This window comes from Octopus bimaculoides, chromosome 2 (assembly GCF_046866305.1).
Source record: "Octopus bimaculoides isolate indiv1 chromosome 2, ASM4686630v1, whole genome shotgun sequence".
Lineage (NCBI taxonomy): Eukaryota > Metazoa > Mollusca > Cephalopoda > Octopoda > Octopodidae > Octopus > Octopus bimaculoides.
This window is the reverse complement of record NC_142929.1, coordinates 139,784,266-139,807,020: the sequence shown is the minus strand read 5'-3', so window position 1 is coordinate 139,807,020 and position 22,755 is coordinate 139,784,266. Positions and strand designations below refer to the sequence as shown.

The 22,755-nt window shown below is 40.2% G+C and overlaps 1 protein-coding gene across 3 annotated transcripts in view; it reads right to left on the bottom strand.

The window, feature by feature from the left end:
• Nucleotides 1-1,748: 1,748 nt before the first annotated feature.
• LOC106877347 (BTB/POZ domain-containing protein KCTD20) overlaps nt 1,749-22,755 on the bottom strand; it is a 55,475-nt gene continuing 34,468 nt past the window's right edge. For all 3 annotated transcript variants that reach the window (XM_014926231.3, XM_014926229.3, XM_014926230.3), the window contains 8 exons: nt 17,052-17,393; nt 14,121-14,223; nt 12,786-12,906; nt 11,691-11,788; nt 6,972-7,071; nt 5,848-5,958; nt 3,719-3,772; nt 1,749-2,711 (listed from right to left, as the gene is read on the bottom strand). In XM_014926231.3, coding sequence (XP_014781717.1) covers nt 2,275-2,711; nt 3,719-3,772; nt 5,848-5,958; nt 6,972-7,071; nt 11,691-11,788; nt 12,786-12,906; nt 14,121-14,223; nt 17,052-17,393 — 1,366 coding nt within the window. In that variant the 3' untranslated portion in view covers nt 1,749-2,274. The remainder of the gene's footprint in view (nt 2,712-3,718; nt 3,773-5,847; nt 5,959-6,971; nt 7,072-11,690; nt 11,789-12,785; nt 12,907-14,120; nt 14,224-17,051; nt 17,394-22,755) is intronic.

Below are 22,755 nucleotides of genomic sequence, written 5' to 3'. Positions count from 1 at the left end.
CGACTGATTTACTCTCCACCCTCAATCAGGTGTCCTGGTAGAATTTTTAACCCAACCCTGGATTCTCATTCCTAAGATGTTTTTCTGCTGATATTATTATTATTTATTCAAGGCACTGCTTGGAATTGAACTCACAATCTTGGGGTTAGTAGCCCGCGCTATTAACCATTATGCTATATATTCATGGGCAATTATAGAGTAATGGTTAAGAGTGCGGGCTACTAACTCCAAGATTGTGAGTTCAATTCAAGGCAGTGCCTTGAATAAATAATAATGAAAATAACATTAGCAGAAAAATACTCTAGGCATGAGAACCCAAGGTTGGGTTCAAAATTCTACCAGGACACCTGATGAAGGGTGGAGAGTAAATCAGCTGAAACGTTGTGGTAACAACAAATAAAATGAGGACACATCCGTCCAATGTAAATAATGTAAATAATGTACAGAATTCCTCATCTCTAAAATACGGAATGGCTGTTTGTATGTGTTTATGTTTGTCAGACCTATACAGGAGAGTCAGTTTTTAGGTGATGTAGTACTGCTTTCAGATGTTATATATATATGTATGTGTATGTGTTTGTGGTAGGGATTAAAGGTGATATTTCTAGTGACAGGAAATGTAAGATTTTTAAGTTTATCGCAGTAGTAAATTGTATCCTATGCACATTCAAGCAGTCTTTCCTGAGTAAGTATTTAAGTACAATTGTGTAAGTGGTCTGTGTATAAGTGTACTTTGCTCTGTGCGTTGTAGAAAGAGGAGGAGGGAAGGATCTATTGTTTGTGTACACAGCTGTTTCTCTGTTGGCCAAATATGGTAATTGTGATTGCTTGAAATGCGTATATTGTTTCACTATGTTTTTTAAGTGCATTGAGAAGATGTATGTAACTTCTAGTACTTCTGTTTTCAGTATATGTGTGTGGTATGCTTATGTTGTGGTACATAATAAATGGTTGTAGTTGATGTTTTCCAGTGTTGCTGGTAAAGAAGAGACAGACAGAGTGTGGGTTTGGTTGGTTCTCCTTTAAGCCTGTTGTTTTGGATTCAGTGTGGAGCAATTGTGTGTGAAGAATGACATGAAGTGAATATGATGCCATCTGTGTAGGAGACTGTGTGTGTTTTAAGGAAGTATGCGAAGGACGTGCATGAAAACATAGGCTGGAAGAATGGCAGACAGGATGGATCCCTATGATGGTACTTCATTTGGAAAATGGAAAATTCTGGAAGTGTTTGTTCTGGCACCACACTATATGGACTCAAAGACCTGACAAAACTTGTTTGCTATCCATAATTTTGTCTTGGTTTCTAAGATGGTGTTGAGTATATTTGGGTGTGAATTATATTACAGCCAATATATATATATATATATATTTCGCATCATTACATGTTTTCCATCATCATCATCATTAACGTCCGTTTTCCATGCTGGCATGGGTTGGACGGTTTCACAGGAGCTGTCAAGTTGGAGAGCTGCACCAGGCTTCAATTGTCTGTTTTTGCATGGTTTCTATAACTGGTTGCCATTCCTAACGCCAACCACTATACAGAGTGTACTGGGTGCTTTTTATGTGGCACATTATATATATCTATATCTATATATGTATGTGTATATATATATATATATATATGATAACACTGCACCCAGTCCACACTGTAAATTGGTTACTGGCAGCAATATTAAAAAGGAAAAAAAAAAATAAAATAAAAACCCTACAAGGAGGAAAGAACAGAGGAGACAGGACCCCATAAATAATGATAATTGGTCTTTATTGCAAAGTGGCAAAGGATCACGACAAGACCTGTCCAAACGATGCCAGCAAGGGAGACAAATGCAAAATTATATATATGTGTGTATTCAGTATAGCTTAGATATATGTATGTATTCAATGTGTGTGAGTGTGTATACTACCATACTTATTCTATACATGTACAGAAGAGAAAAAAAAATTGATAAAAATAAAAAAAAAATCCATACTCTCTCATCTTTATTACATTTGCTGCTTGTTATGTTTATATTTACACATCAGACTCAGGCTATACCAAGGTCAAGCTTTGCAATAAGCAAAGAACGGACAGAAATACACCACCAAGGTCCAAGATTACAGAGAAATTGTAGCTTCTTTTATTTATTATTTCTAGAGCCCCAATTTTGTAATAATTCAAAGGACCAAAACACCAGCAGAACCCAATATTGCAGAGAAAAAAAGGTGTTTGAAATTTTTTCAAGCACGATCAAGACATGCATTTTGTTTTTGTTTTTTTTTTCTTTGTTCAGTTTATTCTCCGTCTCCTTCGGGAGGCAGCTGCACCCCTGGGTAAGGTTCTGAAGGTGATGGCTGAGGAGGGATGACATTGAAGCTGCCATCGTGCAGCCGCTGATGGTGTGCATTAGCATAAACTCCTACGAAAGACGAGGCACCATTACCACCTCCATCTCCTCCAATATCGTTTCCACTAGCAATATTACCACCACCACCACTGAATCCAATACCTCCCCCACCTCCTGTATTTGCATTACCTCTGTTTTCACCACTACCACCACCAGCACCATTGTTGCCTGCTCCACCACCGACCTGAGGCGTGTCGCTAGCAGCCGCAGCCAAGTTGGTAACAGATTTGCTCTTGACGCACTGGAAGTCTACGTGTCGGCTTTTTGCTTCCTCTTTTTCCCATGACATACGCAGGAAAGGACGTTGTACGTAGTTATAGATCACTGCAAAGAAAGACAATAGTGTGTTATAACATTTCAAATGTGGTTTTGTTATTGTTGGTGGTGTTGTTGTTTAGCCCCTAAGTTATCACAGACATAGGATCAAAAGTAATGTCAAACAGGAACCTCCTATCTTTTTGTACATTGGAGATGATACTGATGTGTCTTTCTTACATTTTCATGGTACTGGGGTACTAATTTGGTTGTTATTTCTAGCTGGTTGATTAATTGCTAAGTGGCTCCTACATTGGATTGTTTCAAATTTATTATAAACTAGCTTAACCTTTCCGTTAGTGTATTTATTTTGAGATGCTCTGTGTTCCTTTCAGTTAATTTTAAATATAACAAAGAAGTTAATAAAATAACTCGGTTATCATTCAGCTAATGTTAGGAACATAAATTGTGACTAAGGTTTGGTGGAAAATTTTAATTCAAAACTTATGAAAACAAGACATTTGAACTACAGAGCCAGACCCGGTTTCAGCCAGGTTGGTAATGAAAGGGTTAATGTCCATTCTTTAACCTTTGTTACTGTATTTTGAGATGTTCTGTGTTTCTTTCAATTACCACCGTGTGGCACCTTGGGCAAGTGTCTTCTGCTATAGCCCCAAGCCGACCAAAGCTTTGTGATTGAATTTGGTAGGCGGAAGTTACTGTCGTGTGTGTTCCTTGGGCCTTGAGCCCAATAATGACACTTTGTGCATTGAGTACATATTAAATCTTATTAAACTTGACCAATATTTTTCAAGCAATGAACAATTTTCGTCAAAACAATGAAAACTGATTTATGGGGCACAGGGATTTTGAGAACGGTACTCAGATGATGAGTATCATGGAATAAAACTCTATGAGAGCCTTGACAACAGGCTGTTGTGCACTCTTACAGAATTAGCCAGAACAAGAAAAATCAAGAACTCTACAAAGTGAAACAGAAATAATAATCACTGTAAAGATAACAGAATTCTTAGAAAGAAAAGACAACAGCAAAATAAAATGGATCTCTATCTTACCTTCTGGCCTTCCTCGAGCACGTTTCTTGATTTTTTCTTTGTACGTTGGATACCCTTAAATAAATAGATAAATATTCAGTTATCACCATCAGCAACATATTAAACAAACAGAACATATAACAGTGGTTTGTCACCATCATTATTACCACCTTTTTAACACCCACTTTTCCAGGCTTGCATGGAACAGAGAGAATTCACTGAGGCTGATGTCTGATTACCTGATGCTCTTCCTGTTGTTAGTCCTCACCTGTTTCAAAGCAAGGTAATATTTTCACATGGCTGGACATGCTTTCACAGAAGATTGCAAATGAAGGCCACCACCTCTATGCTTAATAGTAACGCTCATCATCATCATCATCATCGTTTAACGTCCGCTTTCCATGCTAGCATGGGTTGGACGATTTGACTGAGGACTGGTGGGGCAGGTGGCTACACCAGGCTCGTTTACAACTATCCCAAGATATCAAGACAAAGACACACACATGCGTTGCTCCACTTAGTCCCACCAATCTTGTATCTTGAAGATTCACCTCACCACCAATATTTTTATCACTTTCCAACTCCACCCAATCATTTCCATCCTCTCTTCTGAGATATGAATAGTCATGCCGCTCCTCTGGAACAAGAAATCTATTCTGCTCCACTTCTCTGCTCTCATATTTCACCCCTCTCAACTCCTCATGTCCTAGCATACAGTTACCCTCCTTGGGGTTTGTAGTCTTGCATGGCAACTTCACTGATGCTAACGACATGAAAAAAAGCCACCAAGTACATACTGTAAAATGGCTGGCATTAGGAAGGGTATAATGTCATAGAAACCAAGCCAAAGTAGACACTGGAGTATGATGTAGTCCTTAGACCCACCAGATCCTGTCAAACTGTCCAACTCATACCAGTATCAAACATGGATGTCTGATGATGATGTTAAAACCCATATTCTAATCCTGACAAAGATGTTTTTGAGAATGTGATTAAGATGGCCTGGGTAAGATTATTAAACTGTATCTGGCGATGAAACTCCAGCTTGAGAGTTCAAGAGTTTTGGGAGTGAGGAATGACCCTTAGTCACCACTGCCACCAGGTCTGTTCTGAGTCACAATTCTAGTATCTATCAAAGGCCCCAGTTGGGGGCCAAATAACAGATAATGGTCCTGGGACTAAGACAAACAGGACTTGGAAGAAGACTGGTCCCTAGACATGTGTCACATGGGCCCATCGGTGTATAGACATGCTCTGATGTCACATGAAGTAGCTTCCATGCGTACGGGTTAAAGAGACCCCGTGCCTCAAGTGGAAGCTGGGGAGTGCAAGCGAATAGCAAAGTAAACTGTAAATAAAGAGGCAAAGGGAAACCACTGCTATGTATTTTCCAGGGGATAACCATGAACCTTCTGACTTCGGAATGGAGGTCCATGACTGTTGACACCTCTGACAGACACATAGCACATTGGGGTGGGGTGGGGGGTGTTAAAAACTATAAGGTACGTGATGACCCTGACATTTCTGGTGTTACATAAAAAGCACCCAATACACTCTGTAAAGTGGTTGGCATTAGGAAGGGCATTCAGCTGTAGAAATCATACTAAAACAAATTATGGAACCTGGTGCGGTTCCTGGCATTGCCAGCTTCTAACAGGCCATCCAACCCATGCCAGCATAGAAAATGGCCATATGATGATGATGATGATGATGACAGTACTGGCTTAAATATTGTTATGAAAAAATCACAACCTCTTCGAAAAACCTACCATCCCTTATAGCATCAAAGGCATTGCTCTATAACAATGAACTTTGTACAAATAACGAAGTTACATCCCCTTATGTACTATAATGATTAGTATTAGAAATTATTCATTGAACCTAGTGAAGACAGAAAGGAGTACAGTGGGCATCTGGTGGCAGAAAACCTGGGCATCCAGCAATGGAAAATCTGGGCATCTGGCAGCAGAAAGCCTGGGCATCCAGCAGTGGAAAACCTGGGCACCGGTGCTATGAAAACCCTGGGCACTGGCACAGCGGGAAACCTGGGCACCAACACGGCGGAAAACCTGGACATCTAGCTGCAGAAAATCTGTCTCAATAAATTCAGTTTAGCATTGTTATCAATAAAATATTAATTAGATATTCACCTTCAATTCCTAAGCGAATTTTCTTCAGTCCTCGTTCTTTCAGTACCTGTTTGGCGACATCTCTGTTCTCAATGTATCTAAAGAAACGATACAGCTGGGTGTTGTAAACAACTGGAAGAAACAAAACACAAATATGAAACAATGTTATTGTTGACATGTCTACAAATACAATTGGCAATTAACATTTGTATCATGAATAATGGAGCACAATTAGGAGTTGATTAACAACTTTCATCCTCATCATCACCAATACTATCAACACCACTGCCACCACCTTCAGAGTGCCACTCCCAGCACCTTCCCCATCATCACAACCATTAACACATAAAGTGCGACGGGCCACAATCGTGGTCGACAGGCCACGATCATGCCCCAGATAGATGCATTTAATTTATGGGTGCTCGTTGGGATCTAATGTTACTCAAACGCTCCGATACCCCCCAGAATGCAAGAGGACTAATAGTTCAACTAATGACTTTTCAGATGATGTAAAACTTGCCACCATTATATACTAAGAAGATATTTTAACTATTTTTTTGTTTTTTGATGTGCTGGTGGCACATAAAAAGTGCCATTCGAGCATGGTCGCTGCCAGTGCCACCTGATTTGCTCCTGTACCGGTGGCACGTAAAAAGCACCATTCAAATGTGGTCGTTGCCAGTGCCGCCTGACTGGCTCCCGTACCAGTGGCACGTAAAAAACAGCATTAAAGTGTGGCCGATGCCAGTACTGCCTGACTGGCCCTCGTGCAGGTGGCATGTAAAAGGCACCCACTACACTCTCGGAGTGATTGGCGTTAGGAAGGGCATCCAGCTGTAGAAACTCTGCCAGATCAGATTGGAGCCTGGTGCAGCCTTCCTAGCTTGCCAGTCCTCAGTCAAACCATCCAACCCATGCCAGCATGGAAAGCGGACGTTAAATGACGATGATGATATTTGTGCATGGGAGTCTCATTCTCATAAAATGTGCTCAGCAGTCCATGCTATTTAAGTGCAAGTCCCAGTGCTTTACGGGTTAATACCATTATTTCCACCCCATCACCACGACAACCACAACAGCTGCCACTGTTGTGGTTGTGGTAATAGCATAAACAAATAAGCAAATAATAAATGGAATTTACTAACTTTGCGAATATTCTTCCCCCATTTGTGGTGGATATTCTTCATCCCAGTCCACAACATCTTCATCAGCCAATACCACAATGTGACATTCTCTGTCTCCACGCTGAAATATAATGGTGGGAATGAAAAGAGGAAAATATTAAATGCAATTATCAAGAAAAAGAATTTCAAGTCACATACACAAACAAAATTAGCCAAAACGTTTGCTTACTCTTTTACCGATTTCAATGACTAGACTGTGGTCATGCTGGAGCAATACTAATTTTTGCTGTTACTACATACATATATGAATACAAGCACCCACTACACTCTTGGAGTGGTTGGCGTTAGGAAGGGCATCCAGCTGTATAAACTCTGCCAAATCAGATTGGAGCCTGGTGTAGCCATCGGGTTTCACCAGTCCTCAGTCAAATTGTCCAACCCATGCTAGCATGGAAAGCGGACGTTAAACGATGATGATGATGTCGGTTTTTAGATATTAAATCTCTGTAACAGAATGCAAATAAAGTGTTCCCCTGATAATCCGTTGTAGTCAGGTATCCAAATGTTCTTGGAATATTCAATGCCATGTTGAAAGTAACTGCAATGGTGAAACGTACATAGGAACCAAATAATTATGCTGGGGTTTATCTTAATTTTCCACTATATATTCTTTTACTTGTTTCAGTCATTTGATTGCGGCCATGCTGGAGTACTGCCTTCAGTCGAACAAATCAACTCCAGGACTTATTCTTTGTAAGCCTAGTACTTATTCTATCAGCCCCTTTTGACAAACTGCTAAGTTATGGGGATGTAAACACACACCATCACTGGTGTCAAGCGATGTGGGAGGGGACAGATACACAAGTACACACACACACATCATCATCATCATCATCGTTTAACGTCCGCTTTCCATGCTAGCATGGGTTGGACGATTTGACTGAGGACTGGTGAAACCGGATGGCAACACCAGGCTCCAGTCTGATTTGGCAGAGTTTCTACAGCTGGATGCCCTTCCTGACGCCAACCACTCAGAGAGTGTAGTGGGTGCTTTTACGTGTCACCCGCACGAAAACGGCCACGCCCGAAATGGTGTCTTTTATGTGCCACCCGCACAAGCCAGTCCAGGGGCACTGGCAACGATCTCGCTCGAAAATCCTACAGGAGCCAGTCAGGCGGTACTGGCAACGGCCACGCTCAAAATGGTGCATCTCATGTGCCACCCGCACAAGAACCAGTCCAGGGGCACTGGCAACGATCTTACTTGGCTTGCCGGGTCTTCTCACGCACAGCACATTTCCAAAGGTCTCGGTCAGTAGTCATCGCCTCGGTGAGGCCCAATGTACGAAGGTCTTGCCTCACTACCTCAGCCCAGGTCTTCCTGGGCCTACCTCTTCCACGGGTTCCCTCAACTGTTAGGGTGTGGCACTTTTTCACGCAGCTATCCTCCTCCATTCTCACCACATGTCCATACCAGCGCAATCGTCTCTCTTGCACGCCACAACTGATGCTTCTAATGTTCAGCTTTTCTCTCAAGATACTTACACTCTGACGGGTATTCACATTGACATTACACATCCAACGGAGCATACTGGCTTCATTCCTTGCAAGCTTACATATGTCCTCAGCAGTTACAGCCCATGTTTCACTGCCATGTAGCATGGTTGTTCGTACGCATGCGTCATACAGTCTGCCTTTTACTCTGAGTGAGAGTCCCTTTGTCGCCAGCAGGGGTAAGAGCTCTCTAAACTTTGCCCAGGCTATTCTTATTCTAGCAGCTACACTTTCAGCGCACCCACCCCCACTACTAACTTGGTCGCCCAGATAGCGGAAGCTATCGACTACCTCTAGTTTTTCACCCTGGGATGAGATAGAAGTTGTTTCCTGTTTGTTTGCAGTCTTTATTGCACCTGAACATCTGCCACAAACAAAAACTAACTTGCTAGTTAACCTGCCTTTGATGTTGCTGCACCTCTTATGTGTCCATAGCTTGCACCGGGTACATCTTATAGAGTTACTACCTACTCCTTTTCTACATACTGAGCAGGGCCATCTACCTGAAGGGGTTTGTGTTTTATCTACCTTCCTACTTATTAGGATTTTGGTTTTAGCTAGGTTGACTCTAAGGCCCTTCAATTCTAGACCTTGCTTCCACACCTGAAACTTCTCCTCTAGTTCTGATAGTGACTCCGCAATTAGGGCAAGGTCATCAGCATAGAGGAGCTCCCAGGAGCAACCTGTCTTGAACTCCTCTGTGATTGCCTGGAGGACTATGGTAAATAAGAGGGGGCTGAGGACGGAACCTTGGTGGACCCCTACCTCTACCCGGAATTCATTGCTGTACTCATTTCCAACCCTCACCTTACTGGCAGCATCTCTGTACATGGCTCGCACAGCTCTCACTAACCATTCTTCTATCCCAAGTTTCCTCATTGACCACCAGATAAGGGATCGGGGGACCCTGTCAAAGGCTTTCTCCATGTCAACGAAAGCCAGGTACAGAGGTTTATCCTTAGCTAGGTATTTCTCCTGCAACTGTCTCACTAGAAATAAGGCATCAGTAGTGCTTTTACCTGGCACGAACCCAAACTGCATCTCATCTAAATTGATTCGCTCCCTAATTAGTTGGGCTATGACCCTCTCTGTAACTTTCATAACCTGATCTAACAGCTTGATGCCTCTGTAATTATTTGTATCTAAAGCGTCACCTTTACCTTTGTAGCAGTTGATTATGATGCTGCTACACCAGTCATTGGGTATGACTCCTTCGTGTATCACCTGGTTCGTAATACGGGTGACTAGGCTATAGCCAACACTGCCAGATATTTTGAGCATCTCTGCAGTGATTCCTGATGGGCCGGGGGCTTTCCCGGTCTTCATACTCTTAATTGCTTTATCTACCCTGGTACTATCAACTCGGATAGCTGGTCCCTCTATTGGGTCGACATACGGCAGGCTCTCTTTCTCCCATTCATTCTCTTTATTAAGCAATCTATCGTAGTGGCATCTCCAGACCTCTTTCTTTGCATCCACATATATATATATATAAGGCAGTGCTACAGCATGGCCGCAGTCAAATGATTGAAACAAATAAAAGAATATGTATATACAACAGGCATCTTTCAGTTTCCGTCTACCAAATCCACTAACGCGGTTATAGCAGAAGTCACTTGCCCAAGCTGCCATGCAGTGGGACTGAACCTGGAACCATGCAGTTGGGAAGCAAGCTTCTTACCACACAACCACTCTTGCACTTATTATATTATATATGAACTGTCACCTGGTCGTTAAACGAGATTCAGAATGATGACTTGCATGTTTATTCTTGATAGGTTTTATCAGATTCAAACGTGAATATGCAAATTGCTGTTATGTTCATCGCAGGAGAAGAGCTTCCTCTTTACGATGAATATGTGTTCATGACACACTTGATTAAGTAGTAGAAGGGATTCTGGGACATTGGTGTTTCAACATGGTGTGTCTCACTAGCCAGAAGTGCCGTCAGACCAATGAATGTAACAAGAGCTGATGGTCTTGTTTATAATTTCAGCAAACAATTTATTCACTGATTCGTGCTGATATATTTTCAGTGAATTGTGAGATTCAAAATGATGACCACCACCACCACCACCACCACGTTCTGGTGTTTGCTGAATTTTCTTGAGAACTATCTTCTTGGTGGTCAGACCGTAGGTGGTCTTCTTCTAGCAAAAGGGATGTCCACTTAGTGGTCATCCCTCTTATATGTGTGTGTGTGTGTGTGTGTGTGTGTGTGTGTGTGTGTGTGTGTGTGTATATATATATATATATATATATATACGGTTTAGATATAGATTCAAGGTTTGAATATGGTACTTATGCGAAGGCACCCGAATATCGCATCCCAAAAGGATGGGTGATTAAAATCAAACAATAAGCAACACGGATTTCAAAAGTGATTGCAGTACGCACGTTTCATGCTACTTCAATTTATTTAAGTAATGTGAGCATTACCTTAAATGCAATATGAAGAGCAATCTTCAGCTGCACGAAAAATGTAGAAAATGTAGAAAAAAGACATATTATGGCAACATATTAAATCCAAGTGGGAGAGAGCATATAAAATCCAAATGTGAGGAAGAATATATAAATCCATCTTGACATAGCGGGGTCTATCAGGCTAGTAATTAATATATATATATATTATCTTTATCTTATATTTACTTTGTATTATATTATACTCATTTATTGTGCTTTTAATTATTAATTTTTCTATGTGATAGTGGATTTTCATCAATGAGTTCATAAAACTTGGTTCTTTTCCCTAAAGCTATATATTTTAATCTGTAAAGCTCAATTTAATTCTAATTTTTTATAAATTGATTTTAATTGAGTTTTTACCTGTAATTTTGGATTTTGTCCCTAATATTATTATTATTATTATATATATATATACTTAGGAGAATTTACAAACCACTTTATCAGCCTTCCTACCAACATACCTGTCTACACTTATAGACTCACCTACCAATATGTAATTTTAGCAAACCTTTTGTGGCTGCCAAACATAAAGCTATTATACTATGGTTAATGAATTTACTACTGAATGGTTAGTCATTAAAGGGCCTGTATACTATAAAAAGCTATTTTTCTCTTTTGCTAATTACTGCTTAACTTCTAATATCATCCCATCATTGACATATGCCCAATTATTATAATAAGAAGGATTATTATTTTGTTGTTTGACTTTCAATTCCTTACCTTTGCACAAGCAACCATTGGAGGGAGTATAAACTTCTCTAAAAATTCTTCAAATTGCTGTCGGGCACCTTCATTGGACAATTCATGCAAAAAACCACCTACAATAAAGAAATACATTAAATTAGGATAAAAATTTCTTTAGTCATTATCAACATCATCATTTAATATCTGCTTTCCATGCTGGCATGGGCTGGACGGTTTGACTGAGGACTGGCAAGCCAGGAGGCTGTGACTTTTAACATAGGCAAGAAACTTAGGAATGGGAAGAGAATAGTTGATTAGATCAACACTAGTACATAGTAGGTTGGTACTTGACTGATCACAGGAAGATGGAAGTTTAAGTTTGCTTCAGTAGGATTTGAACTCTGGATGTAAAGAGAGTCCAAACTAAATACAGAAACTCCAACAATTCTGCTAAATCACTGCTCTAAAGATAGAAATAATGAAGACCACTCCTTCCCCACTTCGGTCATGAATGACCATGGGATTGCACCTCTGAGGAACAAGTTTAGGCGAAGTTGTTTGTGGAAGACCAGCAGTTGCCCATACATACCAGCCTACCTTCTCCACACCAATGATATTTTCCAAGGGAAAGGCAAAATCTGATACAGCTTAGCACCACTGACATTGCAACTCATTTCTACAGCAGTGTGAACTGGAGCAACATGAAATAAAGTGTCTTGCTCAAGAACACAACACAGAGCCTGGTCTGGAAATTGAACTCACTATCTCATGATTGTGAGCCCAGTGGTCTAAGGAATGATATTGACAACATTAAATAGTTAAGTGACCAAGACCTTTGGCGATATGCCATGCTTGAGAAAACCCATCAAACCAAGTGAGATCGTAGTCATGGTCAATACCAGTGTTGTGTAACTGGCACGTAAAAAGTACCCTTCAAACATTGGTGCCGTCTGAATGACTAATTTAAACTACAGGAATAAATGCGTTTGACACAGTAATCTGAACACTGAAGGATTAAATTGATCGCAATGGTGATGACTCCCTAATAAGACCATGGCAAAATGAGGAACCTGGTTAAATCTGATGACAAACAGCCATGAATTGGCACGGAATAAAAAGAAAGGTACTTACGAAGGTTTTGACATTTCACTGTGTCTGAATCAAAAGGAATGAGGAGATAATCACAAGCTTCGCGAAGTTCCTGAACAGACACGCTGGGGGGACAGCGTACCAGGCCAGTTTTGTAATAATTCTGGAGAACAAGAGGAGAAAAAAAATGTTTAGAGAATGGAAAAAATATTTCAAACTGCTGACAATATATCACACACTATATGTATGTAGTGTGTGTGTGTGTGTTGTTGCGAGCTGTATATTGTGTTTGTTAGAGACCATTGTAGCGTGGATGGTCACTGAAGGCGTCACCATTCTTGCGGGGTCAAATTGTGATAATGATTGATGCTATATTTTCATTAATTGAGAATAAAATCAGGCTGGCTGTAGTACAACAAAACCAAACATTTACACACACACACTCATATGATATGTTTCTTTCAGTTTCTGTCAATCAAATCCACTCACAAGTTTTGGTTGGCTCAGGAACACTTGCCCAAGACATCACACAATGGGACAGTATGACAGGATCCTGTCAAACATTCCAACCCATGCCAGCATGGAACATCAATGTTCAATGATGATGTTAATGACAACGGGCTCCTTGTAGTTTCCATCTACCAAATCCCCTCACATGGTATTAGTTGGCCCAAGACTATAATAGAAGACATTTACTAAGATGCTGTGCAGTGGAACTAACTCTGAGACCACATGGTTGTAAAGCTGACTTTTTCTAATCACACATCATTCCAAAAATAGATCCTTAATTTGCAATGAGGTGATATCAATGGCCACAAAAATTAAGGGGATAGAAGCAGAATGTGTCATCTGACAACAATAAAATGATGAAGTGTAGAACTTGTTCATCTAGGGGTCAGAGATTCTGAACTGGGGTCTACATAACCCTAGTGGGGCCCATATATTGGTTATACTTGTACAATTCATAAAAATATTTCATCATCATCAATATTTAACGTCTGTTTTCCATGCTAGCATGGGTTGAACAGTTTGACAGGAATTGGCAAGGCCAGGGGCCCAGACCAGTTTCTATAGTCAGTTTTAGTATGGCTTGAATGGCTGGATGCCCTTCCTAATGCCAACCACTGTACAGAGTATACTGAGCACTTTATACATGGCGCCAGCACAAACACCAAGGCTTTTTACGTGACACTTTGGTTTTAGGATATCAATTCTATTGTGATGGGCAAATATAAATTTTTTCAACATCAAATGGTTGTGGTGATCCTGTAGAATAAAACAGGATTCAGAGGGGTTCATAGGTAAAAAATGGTTGAGAACTAAAAGACGGTCTCTTGCAAGAGTGAACTTGTTAATTCAGAAATGAATACAACTCACCAATATTGCATGGAAAACAGTTGAAGAAATACCATCTGCCACTTCATATTCCCCTCTCTCATTTGGGCGAGTAAAGTTGTTTTCAAGAGAAGAGGTGAACATTCTGGAAACAGATGAGAAAAAGAGTAAATAAAATAAAAGTCAATGTTTCTATTTTTTTTTAAAGTACATTTACAAACCAAAAACCAAATAATCAATACACGCACAACATATTAATTAAATTGATACACTAAAATAATTTGCAAATAAGTTCATCAAACTATTCAAATACAGATACACAACCAATTTTTCTGCACCAATAGTTCCAGGCCTTTGCCAATAATGCTGACACCTTAGAGGTGTCAAATAAGGGCTGAAAATCAATTAAGGCTGTTTATCATTTTTTTTTTTTTTTTAGTCTATGGAGAAATATTCAAATTTGAAATGTCTGTATGCCTTCTATGTAGGTTTACTTATAATATATCTCACCATAACCAGTGGAGCGCTAAGAGCACCGTCCGAGTGTGATCGTTGCCAGAGAAGCTGTCCGGCTTCCGTGCCAGTGGCATGTAAATAGCACTATTTGAGTGTGATCATTACCAGCGTCGCCTTCCTGGCACGTGAAAAGACATTCAAGCGAGGTGGTTGCCAGTGCTGCTGGACTGGCTCCTGTGCAGGTGGCACGTAAAATACACCATTTTGAGCATGGTCGTTGCCTGTACCGCCTGACTGGCCTTCGTGCCGATGACACATAAAAGCACCCACTATACTCTTGGAGTGGTTGGCGTTAGGAAGGGCATCCAGCTGTAGAAACTCTGCCAAATCAGATTGGAGCCTGGTGCAGCTATCTGGTTCACCAGTCCTCAGTCAAATCGTCCAACCCATGCTAGCATGGAATGCGGACATTAAACGATGATGATGATAATCCTGTGTGAATTGGGTTCCCCACTGACAGGCTTCTGACACTAAATAAAGTGCTAAGCACTTATAATATGCAACCAACAGCAAGATGACCTGCTATGGATCAGACCGTCCCAAAGTGTGTATGCACGATGACCAGAGACCACATGTGAAGTTGTATTCGCACTGAAACTCTGAACATGACTCGTTGGTCAGAGCTGGCTCAACACACCCTAGATGAATGCCGTCACCAGTACAAGAAGCAGTAGTTGAATGCAAGTTAGTTGCTCTGGTTATCAGGAGTCCTCTGGAGCCACAAGATTTGATGAAGGCAAGTGTCTACTATAGACTCAAGCAGACCAGAGCCTTGTGAGTGGATTTGATAGACAGAAATTGAGAGAAGCCTGTTGTATATATGTATTTGTTATTTGTGTCTGTGTTTGTCCCCCCACCATCACTTGACAACCAATGTTGGTGTGTTTATGTCTCTGTAGCTTAGCGGTTCAGCAAAAGACACCCGATAAAATAAGTACTAGGCTTACAAAGTCCTGGGGTCGATTTGTTCAAATAAAGGCAGCGCTCCAGCATGGCTGCAGTTAAATTACAGAAACAGGCATGGCTATGTGGTAAGAAGTTTGCTTCCGGCAAGCTGGCAGAATCATTACCAGGCCGGGCGAAATGTTTAGTGGTATTTCATCTGCCGCTACATTCTGAGTTCAAATTCCACCGAGGTCAATTCTGCCTTTCATTCTTTCAGGGTCGATGAAATAAGTACCAGTTACACACTGGGAGTCGATATAATCGACTATCCCCCTTTCTCCCAAAATTTTTAAGGCCTTGTGTCTAGAATAGGAATATTTATTATTATAGTTATGGTAGTGTTTTATCGCCCTTTACATTCTGAATTTAAATTCTTATTTCTTTATTGCCCACAAGGGGCTTTAAACATAGAGGGGACAAACAAGGACAGACAAAGGGATTAAGTCAATTACATTGACCCCAGTGCGTAACTGGTACTTAATTTATTGACCCAGAAAGGATGAAAGGCAAAGTCGACCTCGGCGGAATTTGAACTCAAAACCTAACAGCAGACACATACCACTAAGCATTTCGCCTGGCATGCTAACAATTCTGCCAGCTCACCACCTTTCTGAATATAAATTCTGCCAAGGTAAATTTCACCTGTTAGCATTTCAGAGTAGATGTTGTGCAGTGGGAACGATGTAATCGACTTAACTGCTCCCTTGAAAATTTCAGGCCTTGTACTGATCGTAAAAAGGATTATTATAGTTAGGAGTAAGGAGTGTGTTTCAGCCCTTATAATATGTTATTAGTGAATAAAACAAATTTGTGTCATGAATGCTTGGCAGCAGAAAAAGCTTATAATGGCCAAGGGAAATAAATCCCTTCACATATGATCATGTCTGGATTAAAAGAAGTACTGGATCGTCAGTTGAGGGGAAATCAATGAGCTTGTACAAAGAACATGTTAATGACAGGTAAATTAATATAGTTCTATATTTAAGAGATGAGGAATTATTTACATTATTTACATTTGACGGATATTTGTCCTCATCTTGTTTGTTGTTAACAATGTTTCCACTGATATACCCTCCAGCCTTCATCAAGTGCCTTGGGGAAATTTCAAACCTGGGTTCTCATTCCTAAGAATATGGCGTAGTGGTTAAGAGCGCGGGCTACTAACCCCAAGATTCCGAGTTCAATTCCAAACAGTGACCTGAATAATAATAATAGCATTGAAAAATACCTTAGGAATGAGAACCCAAGTTTGAAACTTCCCCCAAGACACCTGATGAAGGCTGGAGGGTATATCAGCCGAAACGCTGTGTTAACAACAAACAAGATAAGGACAAATATCCATCAAATGTAAATAATGTAAATAAGGTAATTTAAGTTTTCGAAGTCATGAAAGACTAGAAATTAACAAACAGTTAAGAATAAAGCTAAAAGTTGAATAATCACACACAAAAAAAAAAAAAAAGATTTTGAAATAAAATGTTGAAAGATAATAAAAATTTTAACGAAACCAACCTCTCAAGCATGGTATTTGGTTGAGCTCTGAATAAATCAGGATCAACGACAAAACGGGTATCATCAACCACCAAAGTAATGCGGTCGCCACTGCGACAGCTCATGCTCTTCGAACCTCCAGTGTCTGATTCAGATTCGCAGGACTTGAACTGGTCCAAAGGCAGTTTCTTCTGGTGGTTGCGAGGATCGCCTGGGTTGATGCCATGACAGTTCCAAACAAAACGACTACTGATCTTCTTTTGAGCTTGGTCCGTAGCCTCATTATCACTGCTGCGGCCTTCTAAACTCATTGACCGGACTCGATTCACAAGGCAAGGTTTAGAACGAGGAGGCCCAAGAGAACTGCAAATAAAAGAATTTTAAATTTATTATCATCATTTCAACATCCAATTTTTCAATTTTTGTACAGGTCAGGCAAAATTTGTTGAGGCAGATCGTCTACAACTGGATGCTCTTCCTATTGTCAACATTTACCTGTTTCCAAAGAAAGTAAGATTTCTCCATGGCCAAACATTTCTCATGGAGGATTAGAAATGAGGGGGGACCACTTGTATGATGGTGACAATTGTTTACACCTATTCACATGCATGCACATGTACTTGTGTGTGTGTGTGTGTATATATATATATATGTACACGTGTATCTATGTATGTATATATACACACACACATATATATGCGCGTGTGTGTGTATGCATATATATCTATATCTATATATATATATATATATATATATATATATATATATATATACACACCACATCACATCACAACACATCACCACACACACACCAGCACTGACCAATTCCTATCCCCACATTTTCGCACCTACACATATACACACGCACATGTCAAGAGCACCAGACCTCTTCACACGCACATACATACTCTCGTACACACGCGCACCTTCGTTTTGGGATCACTACTATATTATCTCCCCTCCTTAGCTCTCCTGTATGACCCTTCTGTCCGGCAATCGCCATGATAGATCACTAGCCACTACATACATTTTTTTTCTCTCCTTGTTTCTTTCTGTGTTCCTTTCTGTGGAAGAGCATAGGCTCGAAACGTTAAAAACTTTTTCAATTCCTAAGCGTTATAGTAATACATCTGTTTGTTGTCTGAATCCAAAACCATGGGAAACAAACTTCATAGCCATGTCTTTGCGGACATAGCATCAACAAATACATTATTGTTTTATGTCATGGAGGTTTAGACCCTCTAGAGGGACATGAAATAATTTGTTGAACTCAAAATACAGGGTGATTCAAAAGTCGCCATACATAGGAACAATTTATCTTTTTATAAGAAACAGTTTGTAAGAACAGTTTCTTTTTTATTTAACAGGCTCTGTATGATTACCATTGCCTTGAATACACATGGCAATCCGTTTTACCCCACTCAGTGTGAACTCGTAATAGCACATCTGGTGATACGTGTGTAAAGGAGTTGGTGATGCATTCCTTCAACTGATTTATGTCTTTTATCTTTCTTATTTCTTTATTGTCCACAAGGGGCTATAAATATAGAGGGGACAAACAAAGTCAAACAAAGGGATTAAGTCGATTACATTGACCCCAGTGCGTAACTGGTACTTAATTTATCGACCCCGAAAGGATGAAAGGCAAAGTGGACCTTGGCGGAATTTGAACTCAGAACGTAACAGTAGACGAAATACCGCTAAGCATTTCGCCCGGCGTGCTAACGTTTCTGCCAGCTCGCCGCCTTGAAATGTCTTTTATCTTTCTGCGATACACCATACCTTTCAAATGCCCCCAAAGATAGAAATCAAGAGGGGTCAGATCAGAGAATCTAGGGGATCTTATAAATTGTTTCTTATAGCAGAAATAAATTTTTTCCAATGTATGGAGACTTTTGAATCACCCTGTAGACAAAGCTTCAAACAATGGCATGTACAGAGTGGGTTAAAAACTCTTTGCATAGAAAAGTTGAAGGGTGCCTTTTTCTATCTAAAGGCTTTTTAGCCCAATATTTATAAGCTATTGTTTACAGTTTTATCTACTTCATGTTCTACTGATTAAAAAAACACAAAAAAGCATCCCTTTTCGTTTTCATGTTTCTGAAAAATATTTTGTACATTTTCAAATATTATCAATGCTGTAGCTGAAATTATATATCAAATGACCACACCCTTCTTCGTTAGTAGCACCGGACAAAAAGAAAGCTTATTTATAGCAGTTTATTTTCTTTCTGTCTCTTGAGATTAATTGTAGGAATTAATCAAGATATAAAATATTCATTACAAAATATTCATGACTATGAGTAACCAACTCGTGAGAAATCTCCAGGGAATGTTTACAGTCCAGCATATTAAAATGCATTGCCAACTGAAGTAACGTTTGATGTTACCATCATAACCATACCATCATCGTTTAACGTCTGCTTTCCATGCTGGCATGGGTTGGACGGTTTGACTGAAAACTGGTAAGCCGGGGAGCTGCACCAGGTTCCAGTCTGATCTGGTATGTTCCCTACGGTTGGATGCCCTTCCTAATGCCAACCACTCCAAAAGTGTAGTGGGTGCTTTTTATGTGCCACTGGCATGGGCACCAATTACACAACACTGGCATTGGCCACAACTATGATCTCACTTGACAGGTCTTTTCATGCATGGTATATCACAAAAGGTCTCAGATATACAAATATACATGCATGTGTGTGCTGTTGTAGTTGTAGATCAGCTCTGACTGAACAGACCCATAACCAAAAGCCTTCCAGCCATGACTATCTTGTCCTCAGACATTATACATCTAGAACTACATTATCTAATGTGCCTCTCCACTTTGCAAAACAGTAGGGTGCAACTTGAGTGAAATTTGACTGCTGTATGTATATTTTATATTAAGGTATAGATATAAAGATATCATTCAAAGTATCTTTACTTTCTCTTTCCTAATAGGTGCAGGCAAGGTGTGTGGTTGAGAAGCTTGCTTCCCAACCACATGTTCCAGGTTCAATCCCACTGTGTGACACCTTGGGCAAGTGTCTTCCTCTATAGCCCTGGACCTTGTGAGTGCAAATGGTAGGTAGAAACTGAAAGAAGTTCATAGTATACATGGGATTGATACATTCAACTAAAAATTCTTCAAGGCAGTACCCCAGCATGGCCACAGTCTAATGACTGAAACAAGTAAAAATATGATGAAAGCGAAAACAAGAAAAAATACAACAGACAAGTTTTAACCCTCTCAGACCTGAGCCCCTGCGTCTAACTTAACTCTCTTAGACCTGGGCCCATGACTAACTTAACCCTCTCAGACATGAGCCCTAGTGTCTAACTTAACCCTCTCAGACTGTAAAGAGTCTGGGCTTTACTTGTTTACCAGACAACATGCTGGGTTCATTACATGCTGGTTTCATTGCAAAAAAAAAAAAAAAGTTCTTTTTCAAATAAAAACACAAGCAATCAACTGCTTTGGGGAACACCCTTAACAATGAGTCATCAACGTACTTGATCACAAAGCTGCAATGTGATCAGTTGTCTATTTTTAGCATTTTATCTTCTTTTTCTGTGTGTGTTGTCCATTACTGCTTTAATAGGACAGCAATAGAAATCACGTTTAGGCTATTTTCGCCATTCTGGGAACACGATGCAATAAGATTAAAGGTGTTAGCATAATGCTTGAAAGGTAAGGGTCTTTAACATTTTAGATGCTAATCCTTCATCAGAAAAACCAGAAAGGGAGAGAGTAGGGAAGGAGACAGAAAAAATGTTTTGGGGCCAGGGGGGAAAACTCATCATCATTGTTTAACGTCTGTTTTCCATGCTGGCATGGGTTGGACAGTTTGACTGAGGACTGGCAAGCCAGAAGGCTGCACCAGGCTCCAATCTGATCTGGCAAGGTTTCTACAGTTGGATGCCCTTCCTAACGCCAACCACTCCTAGAGTGTAGTGGGTGCTTTTTACGTGCCATCAGCAGGGGAGCCAGTTAGGCAGCACTCAGGAAGAGAAAAAGTGGTGGGGTGTTGTATAGGAGCATATTTTATGTAGGGAGATGGACACAGGGGGAGGTGTGTAAATGGTATGTGGTGTGGGTGGTTAGATAGGGATGAGTAGAGATGTGAAAGAGTGAGATAAGAAGTGATGGGTGGGAGGTAAATAGGTGTGAATGTGATACAGGTGAGAGGGAAGCATGGGAAGGGAAACAAAACTGTGGGAAAAACAGCAAAGAAAACAGTTTGTGAAAAAATGAGAAGAAAAAAAAAAAAATCAGGAACAAGGTCAAAGGAAAAGCTACAAAGTCAATAAATAGAGGCAAAATCTAATAAAAATGAGAAAGTTGGGTATAATAGTCAAAGAAAAAGCAGTTGAGTGTGAAAGAACATGTAAAAATAGAAAGGATTATACATATGTGTGCGTGTAAGTATTTTTGGGTCACCTTGTTTTGACAGTGCGTGATAATTGTAAATGAATGAGACGGTGATTAATTTCAAATATTGGTTTCAAGTTTTGGCACAAGGCCACCAATTTTTTTTTTGGGGGGGGGGGGAATCTGCTGAGACCCCCTTTGGTCATGACTAGAAAGTTACCCTCACAGGCACAAGTCCGGGCAAGGTTGTTTATGGGAGACCAACAGTTGCCCATGCATACCGGCCTCCCCTCTCCACGCCACCAGTGTTATCCAAGGAAAAGGTAAAGGGGCTGATACAACTTGGCACCTGTGACGTCGCAACTCATTTCTACAGCTGAGTGAACTGGAGCAACGTGAAATAAAGTGTCTTGCTCAAGAACACAACACGCAGCCCGGTCCGGGATTCGAACTCACAACCCCACGATCGTAAGCTCGACACTCTAACCACTGATTGCAACTGGTATTTATTTATTGGCCCCACTAGGACGAAAGGTAAAGAGGACTCTGGCAGAATATGAACTGCCACCAAGCATTTTGCCCAATGTCCAATCAATTTTACCAGCTCACTGCCTTCCTTTCAAATATTCCGTGAGAAAATATCTGGCCATGGGAAAATATTATAACAGGTAAGGGTCAGTGATGACAGAAAGAGCATCATCATTGCTGTCATTTAATGTCTGCAGCCATAAAAATAAATGTTTCAATAAACTCCATCCAACCCATTTAAACATGGACAAATGGACATTAAAACATTGATAACAGGAGCACTCAGAGAGTGCAAACCTCCACCAACGTCCTCTCAACGATTAGCCGGGGATGATTTTTAAAATGAAAATATCTGAAATAAACTCAACTGCTCTCACAAACGAGTATACTAAAAATGAACCCAACTGCTCTCAAAAATTAAGTAAAAAAAAAAAAAAAAATCGGAAAAATAATTCAGAATCCTTGTCCGGTACCAGATCGATCCCAAAATCTAATCAGTTTGTACTAGTCATGAGGCCAAATATCTCTGAAAAGTTTCATCCGAATCCATCCAGCAGTTCTTGAGATATCTTGTCCACGGACAGACAAACAAACAAATAAAGAAACACGACTGAAAACAATACCTCTGCCTTCACTAAGGCAGAGGTAATGATGCAGCAATTTGTTTTTAATTTTGCTTCTCTTTCATCAGAATAAATAACAGTGTAACTGTAAGGGTTGATAATGCTAACCATGTCGACTTCCAAACTAATGACATGGACACTGCTTAAATGACAGGCTTCCTTGTAAGTTAATTATTTTAGTATTTATGTTAGTGTCAACAGACTGAGAAATCAATAAAACCAG